Here is a 14,351-nt window from a genome sequence, read left to right on the forward strand (position 1 = left end):
TCAAGTTAACACAACCTCAACAACCCTAAAAGCCTAATAAAGGCTTTTTTGGCATGAAACTGATTCATATGAAATGACCAACCCTCAAAGAATAGATCACCGATTTCCTTGCTCATTCTAAGAAAACAGGCCATTTTAAAATGATGCTCTAAAGTAGATCAGTATCTAACGTCCTTGTAATCGCAAAGCAGGAAAGTACATACAATATACACTTCTAGCAATAGTGTTAAGTCAACATCTTCAAAAATTTTTAAGAATTTCACAAGTTTGTTTGGGGTTTGGGGGTTTTGGGGGGGGGTTTGTTTTAATTTATGTTTGCACAACATATAATGCTGGAGTTGTGGTCTGCTGAATACAGTACCATTATTAAATAATTTTCTAAGGCAAAAAAGGCATTACATAATGACAGTCAGCCAATGCAACTCACCTGCTTAAGTTCAATTCACTACAAAATTTTAAAACAAAGAAAAAGAACTTACAAAGTTGGTGCAGAGCCATTATCTGCGAGGATCAGTCTGGGGTGTTGCTGAATGGTAATGGGCGAGCTGGAACCTGATCCTGAACTTGCTGAAGACATACTGGGTGGGCGGATCTCAGATAGATAATCCGGAGCAGAATCAATTTGTAGTGGTAACTGATTAATGTGGATATCATCCGTTATTGGAGAATCCATGATGCCACATGTTAAAATGTGTGAAAGGCTGCAGTCATCACAAGTACATCTGTTCAAGAATTAAGATTACAGATTTTTAGGAACTTGTTTAAGTAGCATTCATTTAAAGTAACCACACTCTTTGTTCCAATAATGTATTTCCTTTTTCCTTGAACAAGAAATTAATGATATATTACGATTTCACATTAAAAAAAAAAAAATCAGCTCACCTTCTTCTATAATTACAGTTGGGACAGTCAGGCATGCTCAAACGTGATGACAGCATGTGTCTCATTGTGTCTGTGAAGTTGTTCTCCCCAGCTAGTGCTTTCTTGTTATTAAGCTGAAGTAAATTATAAAGGCAGTGTTTTAGTAGTGCAAGTTTTTCCATTAACAATTCAATGGCACATCATGATTAACAAATTACATAATCAAAAAGGGTTCTTTGGGCAAAATATTTTAAAAGCAGAATGGTTCAGAATAATTTCATGCAAGTGGTGTTTTAATCATGAGTTAAAAACCAAAGAAGTTCAAAGTCACAAACAACAAACATTTGACACTGAAACTCTTCAAAGAAAGGTGTTTCTCCTATGAAACATTAAAGTGGCCAAGTACAGCTCCTTGATTCATTTGTACATGCATCTTGCATGGTATTTCTGCTGACAGACCCTGAACTTGAGCAGTTCTTGTCTTGTTTCATGGTACACAGAAAAGGACACTGCTGACAAATATAGAGAGAATGCAAACTCACCCTTAGCTTGCAAAAAAGAATTAGGACTAATTCTGTAGCCACAATGGGATAGATTCAGGGAATGAAATAGCTGCCCAAAACAGGACTTGACTGCATTAGTGAAAAAATACAATCTAAATAACCTCCACCTGGCTGAGGCCTAAACCTGAAAGCACCTAATTTCATTAGAAACCTACAAATCTTAAGTTAAACAAGGATGTGCCTAAGCTTCCACTTCTATAGATGCCCAGACCTCATCCTGACCAAAGCAGCCATGGGCTTAGAGCTCACTTAAGCCCAATTAGGATCAATGAAAAAGAGGATTCTTCCTCAAGTCCTCTGAGGAGCCCTGTATACCAGATGTTCTAAAGACATGGTTAAGACAGGCTTATGTTCCTTATAGGAAAAAATACTTACTGATGACTGCTTTGGGACATTGCTAATTTAAGCTTAGGTTTACCAAAACATACTGTCATATGCTCTCTTTCTCTGGCTCATGACTAGCATTTCTTTTTGCACAGTGGTACAGGAAGGGAGAGGTTCCCCATCCAGTCTTGACTCTAGCCAAGTCACACTGTACTCTTATGGACCACATGATACATACTTGAACACTTCTAGGCTATAGAACAGAGTACCGTATCTTAAACAGCAGACAGTTTTATAATAAGATAGGAACTTCTACTGGCCCCTCTCTGGCTATAGCTTAAAAAAAGGTAAGTAGTTCTGCTCAGCCTTTTCCCCACACAACATGTGTAGGAGCCATCTCCAGAATACTAACAGATGCAATCATCTGCCCTGCTACCGTGGCTCACGCTCCCCAGCTCTGCACACACAAGTGGATTTGTTAAACTCTTAAACACAATATTCCCTACCATGTACACCAAGGCAGCTCCACACTCAATGTATTGGCTGTTTTAGATCCCACTCTAAGGCATCAAAATTTCCCCTTTTATTGTGTAAAGAACTTTAACACCTGGTATTCAATTCTAAGACTGTGGTGCTTAAGTTTTTACCTTGTAGTAACTGAGATGACATACTATTACATACTCTTCTTGAATCTTGCTTTTCTCTATTTTAGCTGACCAAATTTCATGCCTGGCATAGTTGCAGAATCAGATCACATAGGACTAGTACAATATACTACACTCATATGTTTGCATCGTACAAATATAGATGAAGCATTAGTATAACTTAGTATGGTATAAAAAAAAATCCTACCTGCTCTTCAATAAAACGCCTCTGTTTAAAAAATTCCCAGTCTTCCTTTAGCATGCGTTGTTTTGTTTTCATTGCCATCTAAAACAGAATTTAAGGAAAACTCATTGATTTAATCATAGAAAACCTACACTGTTGTCAATTGGTCTATCAGTTTCATTAAACCTAGCCTGTCTATACTATTTTGAAAGTCAATATGAAGTGTATTTTATTTGCTAATCATTTGATTTTAATCACTTAAACATAAGATTTTATATTCATTTACACTATTTTTCAGTCAGATTATTCCACTATTATTCCTTACGTTAATATTTCTTTTCATTAAGTATTTTCATAGCATTTTCAATAAAATGTAATTGGCATTAAATCCTCAACATCTCAGATCCACTAAAATTCATTAAAATCTAGAGATACAAGACTTTCAGCAAGGCCTTAACAGAGGCTGAAGTGCAAATTCTGATGTACCACATGTGGAACTAACCAGCCAAAGAGTCAAAAAAAATTAGAAGTAGTAACCTAGACTAACACTATTTACCACTTTTATTCCTCAATGTATTTCATGCCCATGATTTATCTAAGGCTAGAAAAATATTTTATACAATTACTCGTCCCTGAATCACATCACCATAAATGTACATAGAGCCTGTAACTTTTTGTACACAAATGATATTTTTCTGATTTAGTAAATAAATTCATTCTGACATAACACAAAAGCTTCCATGAATTTGAACACAGCAAAATGCAAGAACAAAACTTCTCCTGTTGTACATTACAACGTTTTAAGAGCACTACTTCATTAGTGAGGAAAAACAACTATCTAGGTTATCTTTTACAGTTCTTTTTTTGATTTACCAAATTAATAAAAATATCTACCACCTTATAGAATGTAACAAATCGCTTCATAAAGATATGTTAGTGAGCAAAGTTCAGTAGGTTATACCACTAGCAATCTTTTTTATTTTCTTCAAAAGCATGCCTCCAGAAATTCATTCTTGATCAAAAGTTTAAAGTCTTACTATTAACCTAAGTGTATTATTGCTATTATCATTATTTAACTTGGGAAAATGAAATTCTAAGCTGGGGATTTGAAACAGTATGAAGTGGTACAGTTTTGCCTAATGAATTTCTGAAACAATCTGCATCACGCAATTCTAATTACTACTGTGGATTTTGATTTCCCTTGCTCCAGTGAGGTTACATTAACACCAAAAAAATGAGTTTATCATGTGCATACGTGTTTTTTTAAAAGAAGAGCATGCATGGAATATTCTTGACCCATTGGTACCATTTCTTAGACACACTAAAAGGTACTGCAGAGCCTAGGGCCAACAACATTGGAAATTTCATCCTGGCTAGACTATCAGCTTCTGAGAACCTTTGAGCTATATTTAAAACACAGCAACACTAACCGGTTTAGGTGCCCTGGCACCTAGCTGAATCCTCACCATCAGAGACAGGCACCTACATTCACTATACATTATAAGAGAAGACTTCAATGCCGAAGAACGACGTTTAAAACAGCCAGTGCATTAACTGGGAGCTGCCTACTCAAGCCTGCCAAGAAACTGTCAGAGAAAGCAGCATGGTTTAAGTCTTGGTACTCTTGAGTATTAATGGGAACAGGGGCTGAAGCTAAAATTTTCCTACTTCCAACTTCACAGCCTTTCCAATACCCCATGTCTGCTAGTTTCTTAAGTTATTATTTCCATAAATAATAGGAAATCACTTCTCTCCCTTCTTTCTTTTCCCCAATGAATATTTATTTCAGCAGAGCAAATACAAACCACATGATTCATGCCTAAGAATTCTGCTAGGGAGTGCGAGATAAATTCAAATGCTATCAGAAAGGAAAATTTACACTTCAACCTTGCACATCTGCAATGAATATGGTACCACTGCTGCCCAATGGAGAAGAGGTCCACTACCACCCTCTTCCTTCCTCCCTGTTTATTTGACACTAAGAAGTATTTGAGATCCATCAGATGGAGACATGGTAAAGTGAGACAGGCAGGTGAACAAGTATTTTTCCATTCTGAAATACATTTCATCATGCAAACAAAGCCAGCAGTTTGGTCAGAACTGACACATACCACTACATCACCTGTGAGAACTCTGACATTCATACATACATCACAGGTTACTTGCTTCCAAATTTTAAACTCTGTATCACATGTAAATAGAACATCTGAGCATCCCAAATGCCACCTGTAAATCTAATCTATGTTCCTAGCCTGTTTCACTAGAAATAATAAAATGATTCCTCTTATCACAAACTCTCAGCACTGAAAAATAGTGTTTAAATTATTTACACAGCCACCATAAAGATAAAAAAACAATTATGCCTGTACGATACTGTTTTTTCTATGAAGTTGACCAGAACTGTAAAAAGAAAAAAAAAGTCACACACGAATATGGAAAGACAAGCAAGAAGCTCTCCCTGGGCTCCTGTGGAGCTGGGCAAAGGCATTCCTATATTCCTTTCTTCTGTGGGAGCCAGCAATAAAAAAAAGGTAACACTTTCACACAAAGTACATATGACTATCTAGCCATTACTTATGGAAAAGATCCAGATATTTAGGAACCCCTGAGTTAAAAGTAGTCTAAATCTATGCAGCCTATACCTCCAGATCCTGTTTTTCTTACCAAATTTAAGCTCTCCTGTTTTCCAGATACCCTAAACATCTTCCTCAGATTTTAACATGTGATATCAGCGCTGTTATGAACGGATCCTTATTCTAAGTTTTATTACAGGATACACATGTGGTATTAAGTTACATGTCTGTGCATGACACAGCTGTCCTACGCAGCCTTAAAGAAAAAAATAAAGTATATTTCTATTGCTTACAAAAGCTATTCACTTTTTTCCCCCAAGAACAATTAACATAACATAACATAGTGGGAGGGTCCATTAATTACCTTGCTGATGCCCTGTCCAAACTTTTGCACATAGTTCCACAGTAGATAAATGAGGACCATTCGTAAGTCCTCTGTGATGGTCTGCATTCTAACCTTTGATATACTAGCAATAAAACCTCACAATTTTGATAAGCCAAGAGGCAGCAAATAATGAACATGCATTCACTGTTAATATCCACAGTTTCCATAGTAGCCAGGCTTTCTGATTTCTACCTGGTTGACAAAAATATCACTGCAAATTCAGGTAAGATGGTCATACTGAATGATGTATTTTTGATCAAAAGACAGCCACGATACCCTGACACCATGAGGAAAATGACTTCTATTAGCACAAAATGTGACATGGTGAAATTTTACTGAGCTGCAATCAAATATTTACTTGCATAAAAGCAGCCAGACCACGAGAAAACTTCTAACTGATAGCTTACAGATACAAACCCCAAATATAGAACAATCTCTAAAAATAAAATTAGTTATGTCCTGTCTCCATCTTGAAAGTAATGGAATTAATGGTAAAGTTCACTTAAATCTCCATCACAGGGAACAGCTTTTGAAGGACAGTTACAGTGTACTGTAAGACTTTAAAATGTTTGTTATCTATGGGAGTAACATAGCATTACTAAATCTCAAATTGGATCTCCATATTCCTAATGCTCATAAAACTTCAAAATACAAGAAAAGTTCTATAAAATTCTGTATCTTCAGTTATTTCAAGACATAGTCTTTCTTGTAGTATACTTAAGATTGAACTAAACAGTATCCAAAGCCTTATCCTGAGCTGTTTTAAAAAAATTCAAGTTCTTTAAACATGAGAAAAAGCACACGAGCAATTTTGGGAAATTATAAACAACCACTTTCAAAATAAACAGCCATTTTTCTGAAAATTAAGCTCTTGACAATGTAGAAGTCAGTACAGCAAAGGGATTATTTTCTGAAATGTAGAACGACCTCAGAAGAATCAGCTATCAGAACATATACTTAATAAAAAAAAGGATAGCTTTAGAGGTCTCAAATATTTCTATAGTGAGAGTCTGGAGTTCTGATTTTGACAGCTGCACAAAGGTCATCACACTACGCAACAGCTTTTAATTTCATTTAGTGCAATTATTATTTTAGAAACTTAGCGGGTTTTATGGGGTGGGTTTTTTCTTTTTCCTAGCGACATCTACAAATGGAAGTTTCAGGTTACTGTGCTATGGGTAATTTACAGGCTAAAGTAATTAAAAAATGTTCAAAGACCATCCCTAAACAATGGCACAATAATCTGCTTCAATAATTTGAAGATGTTTCTGTACAATTGCCATTACATATTTGTATGTTAGTGTTCTTTTCTATTCTGAAAGACTGACATCAATGAAAAAAGTTACTTTTTGTTGCTTCAAAGCTCTGGATGAAAATACTAAAGAAAGTCTTCCCTGGAGGCACAGTCTTGCATGGGCTGGTCCCTACATAATCAGTCTTGAGACTGTTTACATGGTTCTTACCTGTTCATCAACATAGTCATCTATTCTTTTCTGGCATTCAAGCCATGCTTCAGCAACTTGACCCATTTCCTGTTCCAGCTGATGATACCTTTGTAGCAAGGTACTATACATATCTTCACTACAGGAATCGTGTGTTGTTCCAAGCCTAAAAATTCAAATAACACTTGTTATAGAAGAGACATTTCACTGGAGGAAAAAAAAAAACAAACAAAAAACCACACTTAAGTTCTGCCAGCCAAAAAAGCGTTGTTAAAGTGCAGTTATTGATACACCTAGGCCCACATAGCTGCTTGTATCCCAAAGTTTAGTATTTTTAGTCATTTTTCAAAAAATATCCAACAAATGCTTGTTCCAATGTTCTGTAACCAACAATAGCAAGAATGTGGGAAGTGCAACATTTCTAGAGCCTCTTTCCCATGAGCAACCAGATGTCAAACTTTGAGCCGTATTTATTCAAATTTTGTTGCTTGATATATTTATCCTTCCAAATTCTATGGACTAAATATACATGTTGACTATTTACTGAAGAGATATATAGTAAAAATAAAGCCAGAAGCTTGTTAATCAGAACTCTCATGATCAATGCTAAAAAGGTTACTAGACGAGTTGGAGTTCCAGCTGGGAAAAGTGCTGTAGGATGAGGCAAGTGAGATAATTTGGTTGCATGCAGTTATGTACTATCACTTGAGCAGCATCAAGTCCAAAACGTGGTTATGCCGTACACTGATGACTGCCCCTGTAAGGAGCCCCAGAAAGAGGAGACAGATTTACCTCCCTTTCTACTACTACATTTTTGTACAGCAAATTCCTTTAAAAAAAAAATCTATTAGACTGCATCATCACAATGATTCTTAAGTAAATAAGCAAACTCCCAAAATCTTGACTTCAGAAATAAATAAAAAGACAAAATTCTATTCAATAATGTGTGTTTAAAGCACACTGAATTGTAGTGACCTGTAAATCAACACAAACTGAAGCTTTTCAACATTTCTCCTACTCAGTAATTAAGGGGAAACTGGTTGGTAGTTAATTAGGCACAGAGGTTGTGTGGGAAGTCAAAGCCAGTGCTAAAAAACAAAATTCAAGCACCTCAAAACTTGATATTTAAGCCCAGTTCCAGCATTTCAGGGAGGTTTGTTAGAGATTTCCATTGCAACAGGATGCTAACGCAACCCAAGAACTACATAGTCCTACCCATCACCTGGCAAAGAACTGAGCCCTTAATTTTCATGTGGCAATTAAGTATAATGAAGAGCTGAGCAAACAGATAACTCAGTAAGCATTAAGTCACAGCTGTTAGCATGACTTTGCCAATAAATTCAAGTTTGTTTTATTTTGTTGTTTTTTCCTGGAACCTGCAACACAACCATTTTAGAAGGGTGCATAAGCAATTCTGCACATTCTGCTTGGTAGAGTACAAAAAGCAGTTTAAAGGGATACGGTGACTTTAGGATACAACACTTCCTCACTATCAGTGCAAACACTGTCAATTCCTGTTACTAGATCACAATTCACTACTCTTCTTGAAGCTTGTGTTTCTGGTATTATGCAGTTACGTGAAATTCTGATCCCTACTGTACATAAGTCAAGAATCGGTTCTCCTAACTGCTGCTGAATAGTACTATTCTTTCAAACACTAGTTGTGCATAAAATCTTTTTTAAATATGTTCTCAAGCTAGAAGTGGAAGAACTTCATTTTTAAAAATTTAGATTACCAATGCAACAGCATTTACACTTTCAGTTTTTATTGTGACTCTTGATTAGAGGTTAACATGCTACTAAGTAAATATACTTTCACCCCCTCAAGGCAAGTATAAAACAACAATCTAGGTAGTATTTCAGTCCTGTAAACAGAGGTGGAATATATTCCTGGACTGCAGCAAAATAAGGTAATAAAAACATCACACAAACATAAAATTTAACAAGAATCGCTTACTTTACGGTAACTGAATATTCCAAGGCACACCTGTTGACATAAATCCTACTGTATGCCTGTGTATCTCGATCAGGAACCCAGAATTTTTTGTCCAGCAGCATTTAACTGAAGCTGTACATACACCCTGAACGTTGTCCCATCCCATACAGGGAAAGCAAAGAGGACAGAAAAACTCCAGAACAGAAAAGCCCCAAGTATCAGTTGTCACTTCATTACCAAACACCAATAAAGCAGCCCGTTGAATGTAGGAGGCATATCAGTGGTTGCATGTAATCAAAAGCATCTAAACCCAAGAAAGGTATTTAACCTCTAAGAAACCTTTAATATAGACAACCTTCATCAGGAAGTACTACTCACTTCACCCATGAAAGGACTGGATTTCCTTAAATACTGAAGATACAGCCTTATGAAATGCTGTGTCTGATCTAGAAGTCCTGCTGATTAATTAGCTCTTGATAATCATATGGACAGCTCTTACAGCTAGTCTGCAGATTGTACAACTGAGTGTGCCTCCTAGACAAACCAGAGGTGTTGACTAGGTAGCAGAACAAGATACAACACATTAAGACCCTGGTAGTTTACACTGAGTAGATGACCAGTCCTGTGAAATACTGACACAGTTGATTTTTTATCAGCTAGTAACCTTCAACCCCACAAGACTGCTACATTTAAACCTCTCTAAGTGAACATCTTTTCTAGTCTGACATCTGATAAGCATCCGTGGAACGAATCACAGCACACCAACTATATATTTTGAAAAAGCCAGAGATATAAAAAAGATTTAGTGATTGAAATAAGGGTGAACTCCCCAAATCTAACTGAAGCTGAGATGCCAAGATGACATTTCACATTTCTTCAGGAAGAGAAAACAATGAGACCAATGCTCAGTTGTAAAGAGACTGGCAATACCTTCTCTAATGCATGCAAATAAATGATTCTCTCCTGACCAAATGATCAGGGGACTAGGCTCATCCTTGCTTCTCCATGTGAGGCTTCTCTGATTGGAACATTCCTCCACCAATTCCCACTCTAAGGTAGATTATCCTCCAGAAAATTTTCTCAGGGAAGGCTAAATAATTCTCTTACTTCAAGACCCAAAGAACTCAGCAGTAAAATCCTGGGAGTCCATGAAAACAGGCATAATCTATGCTTACCAAAGAAAAACAAGACATACACTATATAAACTAGAAACCATGGAACAGAAAGCTTGTGCTGAACCTCTCCTTTCAAAAAAAAAAAGCTCATGTGAATCAATCTAGGCAAAACCATAGTTTTTGTGAAACACCCTTAAAGCCATCTAGCGAGCACAGATGTACTGGAAAAGAAATTCCTGCAGGAAGAGATTCTGACTTCATTGTATTCGAGCCTTGAACTTAGCTGTCACTACAGTGAAGTTCTGCAGAGAAACACCTTTTGTTGCTCAGACTTTAATTGCAGTAGCACTTAAGAACAACAGATAAATGAAAACAATCCAATGCTTTTCTTAAGAAATGACCATAAGCTTCACTAAGACCATTCTCAGCTCTGCAGATGAAGGCAATGTAAACAGTCTTCATATAGCCAGGACTGGTGGAAGAAGAGATGCAGAGAAGCCTTGTCAGAAAGCATGGAGATGACTGAGGGATACAGTATCAGTGGTACTGGGAAGTCAAACACGGATCACTGGAAAACTATGTGACTGCACAGCGTGCTATTGAACATAGGAACAGAATTACCTGTCTGGAGAGGGGGGGGGGACGACAAACCAGAAAGGAAAGAAGAAAAAAAAAAAAGGCTTTCAGTACCAACCCAGTTTCACGTAAACCAATTAGACAAGTTATTCTGAGACCTTGGACTTTTTGCTGAGCCTGGTGACAATTAAGCTTTCTTCCCTTTTCTTACTTTCCTTTCTAGTATCTACTAGCAAAAGGACAACTCGTCAGAAATTTCTTCACTTTGAGCAACATCTCCTGTGACAGACTTAATCAAACTGCTCTTGTATCATGAAAAAATACCCAAGACAATACCTTCAAAAAACATGTACAAAGAGCATAAACGTCTCTTCATCACAAACTAGATTGAGAGGTCAACACGAACCATCCATGACTGTACTTTAAAAATGTTTGGACATAGGAAAAAGAATAAAATTTCTATGAATTAATACCTCTTCCCTGAAAAAAACAAACACTTTGCAGGTACACAAATCACAAACAGAGTAGCCTTGCCAACAAAATATACATTCTAAAGCCCCAGGAAACACAATATGCCATCAGACCTACAAGCATATAGCAAGGGGTTTTGTTTCTTTTGCTTTTGCCAGTGAAAAGACTGCTTAAAAAGCCAAATTAAGTTATTTGTGCATTGTGGGAAGCATGAAGGTATTGAGGCTTTAATTCAGTTGTAGAGCTGTAAAGACAGTAGCAACACCTAATGACAAGTGAAAACAGTACTATTCAGTCATATCATCAGCATTTTCATAGGATGCTGTCATTTTACTAGGTAATTTAGAAGCAAGCAGATTAGGGTAGTAATTCTTCTGACAAGCAAGTTATGACAGCAGCCTGCTCAATCAACAATACTGTTTTCAAGACAGATCAACAAGGATTTTTACCTATGAAATTGTAGAAGCAGCAGAGAGATTTTTTTGTTGGTTGGTTTGTTGGTTTTTTTAAACGCTGTGGTTGCAAACACGGATTTTCATTTCTCCTTTAAATTACAAAAGAAAATTTAAACTCTACCTTAGCTGTGACACCAACGTTGGCAAGCTATTCTGCAAGAGTGGCTCAGAAAATACCAAATTTTCAAACAGATGCTTATTGTGCAATTCCCATGTCACCTGAAATTTCTTCAAATGTTCATTTTCCTGTAACAAAAACAACAACCAGAAATAAGGCAGGGTTAGAGACTGGGGGAGAGTGGGGGTGGAATTTCTGTCCAAGGCAAGAATTTTTTTTAAAAAATCTAATTTCCAACCTACAGGCTTGTTTATCCAGCTCATATCTTACTCAGTTTTAATATCCAGAAACTCAGACTGTAACTAATTCTTGAATGACTTAAATAACCATAGCTTCATCCCTTGTTTTTCTAAATTGTCATGGATTAGGAAGAAAAAAAAAATAAATAAAAAAATCAGACTATGCTGTTGAATGCTTTCATTCATTTCTGCACTGAAAGATGTATTTTATGACCTGAACCAGTTGCTCTCAAGATTTTCTTGTCAAGCAATTGACTATCTCTGATTATTTTTCAGTTCTTTGAACTTATCTAGTAACAGGCACATATATGATGGCAAACTATAATCTTTATTCAAAACTGACATAGATCAAGTGAACAGTTCTCTCCAAGTACAGCTTCAAAAAAAATGAAGTTCTCTAAATAGACGAGACCAACACCTTACTTCTCTAGTAAGCAGAATATTTTTCTATTTGAGGTTAACACACAATTGTATGTAATTTCAAGGCCTAAAACTTAAATCTATTATTATCAAAACATAAGAATCAAAGACAAATATACTATTTTTTCAAGTCAGTAAGTTTTCCCACATACAGCCAGCAGTATGCTGGTTTTCTATAGCAGGACTCCACCACACGGCAAAATTAAAGGCAAGCATTCTGGCTATTAGATCAGCAAGCAAGCCCTATGCACTATAACCTCAAGTACCCAGAAATACCAGAATACTCTGGAATTTCAAAGTTTTGTTAAGCATAGTGGGTTAAAAAACAAATACATATTTATATCAGACCTAAACACGAGACTATCAGTATTTAAAAAACCAATTGTTTGGACTTTTATTATTATTTAAGAAGGGTGGGTGGTGTTTGTTCTTCGCCCCCGTCCCCCCCCCTGCCCCCGGCCTGAGTTGCACAAGACACATGTACCCTTTCACTTTGAATATTATGTCTTCAAAATATTTAAAGTTTCTATAAATTGCTAATAATTTCTTAAGGGTCAACACTGAGAAAGGTTGATTTCCTAAGCAATTTACTTATTACTCTGTGAACAAAACAGTCAACAGTTATCTACAAAATTTGTTATATCAAATTGTGCAGAGTACGATATTTCTCACAAAGAAATACCAGGTGAGTTTTCCTTTCTAGTCTGCTAGACTGTGTACTTGAGGGCTCTTCTGTACTGACCACAGTCTTTCCAGCTTGCTCTCAGTATAATCTGTCATTCCCTGGTGGGGCACAAGGCTTTAGTTCCTGCTCTTGAACTTCACTAGTTAGCTGGATTCCTTTGAAAGGAAAGACAACTGTTCATAATTGAGAAATTAGCTCCTCACAGGTGGAGGTTCAAGGCATTATATGCCTTTTTACAGCATGCTACATGCAAAGGTTTTACCTTTAAAAGGAAGGCTGCTCTAAGTTTAGAGATCTTGACTGCCTTTTACATATTTCAGCTGGAAAGATTCCTTCTTCCATAGTGCACTGGTATCTTGAGAAAAACCAACAATGCACACTGAAAAGACTAGTGACTCTGCTACCTGTACTGAAAGCTGTGACATACTACTCCATTTAATAAAAAGGTTATTTAATAAATCTAAGAAATGTATGACAAGAGACAGTATCCTACGTTCTCAGATTTCAGTTTCTGAATGTCACAGCTTAGTAGAAAGAAGTTTTCAGTAGTTACTGGGCTGCAGAAGGACAAGAAAAATTTGGGATACTTTGTTTTTTCTTATGCTTTGTTTTTTAAGAGAATAGGAATTTTATTTTACTTTTAATTTTGTCAGAAGGGGTAGATTAGGGAGTTCAAGCATCTTCTGTCTCTTCACGGCCATGATCTCAATATCTCATACCTGCTAAGTTTTCATGACTACTAGTTCACAATAATAACCAGGAGAAAAAAAATATAAAAATATTATTTTCTGGTACTAGTGTGTTCATTATTGGCAGATCTACTTTGAGAAAACTAACATTTGTACTGTAATCCATCTGCTTTTCAGCTGAACAATTTTCTAAATTCCAATGCAAATCAACCTGAAGAGCAATGTTCTGTCAAGCACCTTGTTAGAGACTTAATGACTATTAAAAGCAGCCAATAAACAGGAGACAGCAGTGACCTCACACCTGTATCTAAGTGATAAAGCTGGGGAAGACAATACAGACAATAGCAAATACAGAGCACTCACAACAGAAGAAAGCATCAGATATGCTCAAGTTTCTTAATGGAAACATCTTCCTGCTTTACCAATTCAATTTTACTAACAGTCCTACCTCAGTAATGACACTCTGCTTCCCCTCCATTTTATATCCTTCTCCCCTGTGGCCATCATAGTTTTGTTACTGCCTATTCTTTTCCTCTCTTTATATACCTAGACAGTCACTTTAAGCTAATAGGCAATAAACCCCAAATTTACCAGTTTATCCACTTCTTGGGTTTTTTTGCTTGCGCAAAGTTTACACAAGAAAAGGGATGTACAGGATAAGGACATTAACA

General features: G+C 36.4%; 1 protein-coding gene across 4 annotated transcripts in view; it reads right to left on the reverse strand.

The window, feature by feature from the left end:
- FAM193A (family with sequence similarity 193 member A) overlaps positions 1–14,351 on the reverse strand; it is an 80,978-nt gene that overhangs the window by 24,227 nt on the left and 42,400 nt on the right. For 2 of the 4 annotated variants that reach the window (XM_049793144.1, XM_049793151.1), the window contains exons 7-11: positions 11,651–11,775; positions 6,998–7,142; positions 2,601–2,678; positions 883–995; positions 480–722 (exon numbers count right to left, since the gene is read on the reverse strand). In XM_049793144.1, the coding sequence (XP_049649101.1) occupies positions 480–722; positions 883–995; positions 2,601–2,678; positions 6,998–7,142; positions 11,651–11,775 (704 nt within the window). The remainder of the gene's footprint in view (positions 1–479; positions 723–882; positions 996–2,600; positions 2,679–6,997; positions 7,143–11,650; positions 11,776–14,351) is intronic. The other 2 variants (XM_049793143.1, XM_049793159.1) reach the window with 2 other exon arrangements.

The sequence above is a fragment of the Accipiter gentilis genome, chromosome 3 (genome assembly GCF_929443795.1).
Source record: "Accipiter gentilis chromosome 3, bAccGen1.1, whole genome shotgun sequence".
Lineage (NCBI taxonomy): Eukaryota > Metazoa > Chordata > Aves > Accipitriformes > Accipitridae > Astur > Astur gentilis.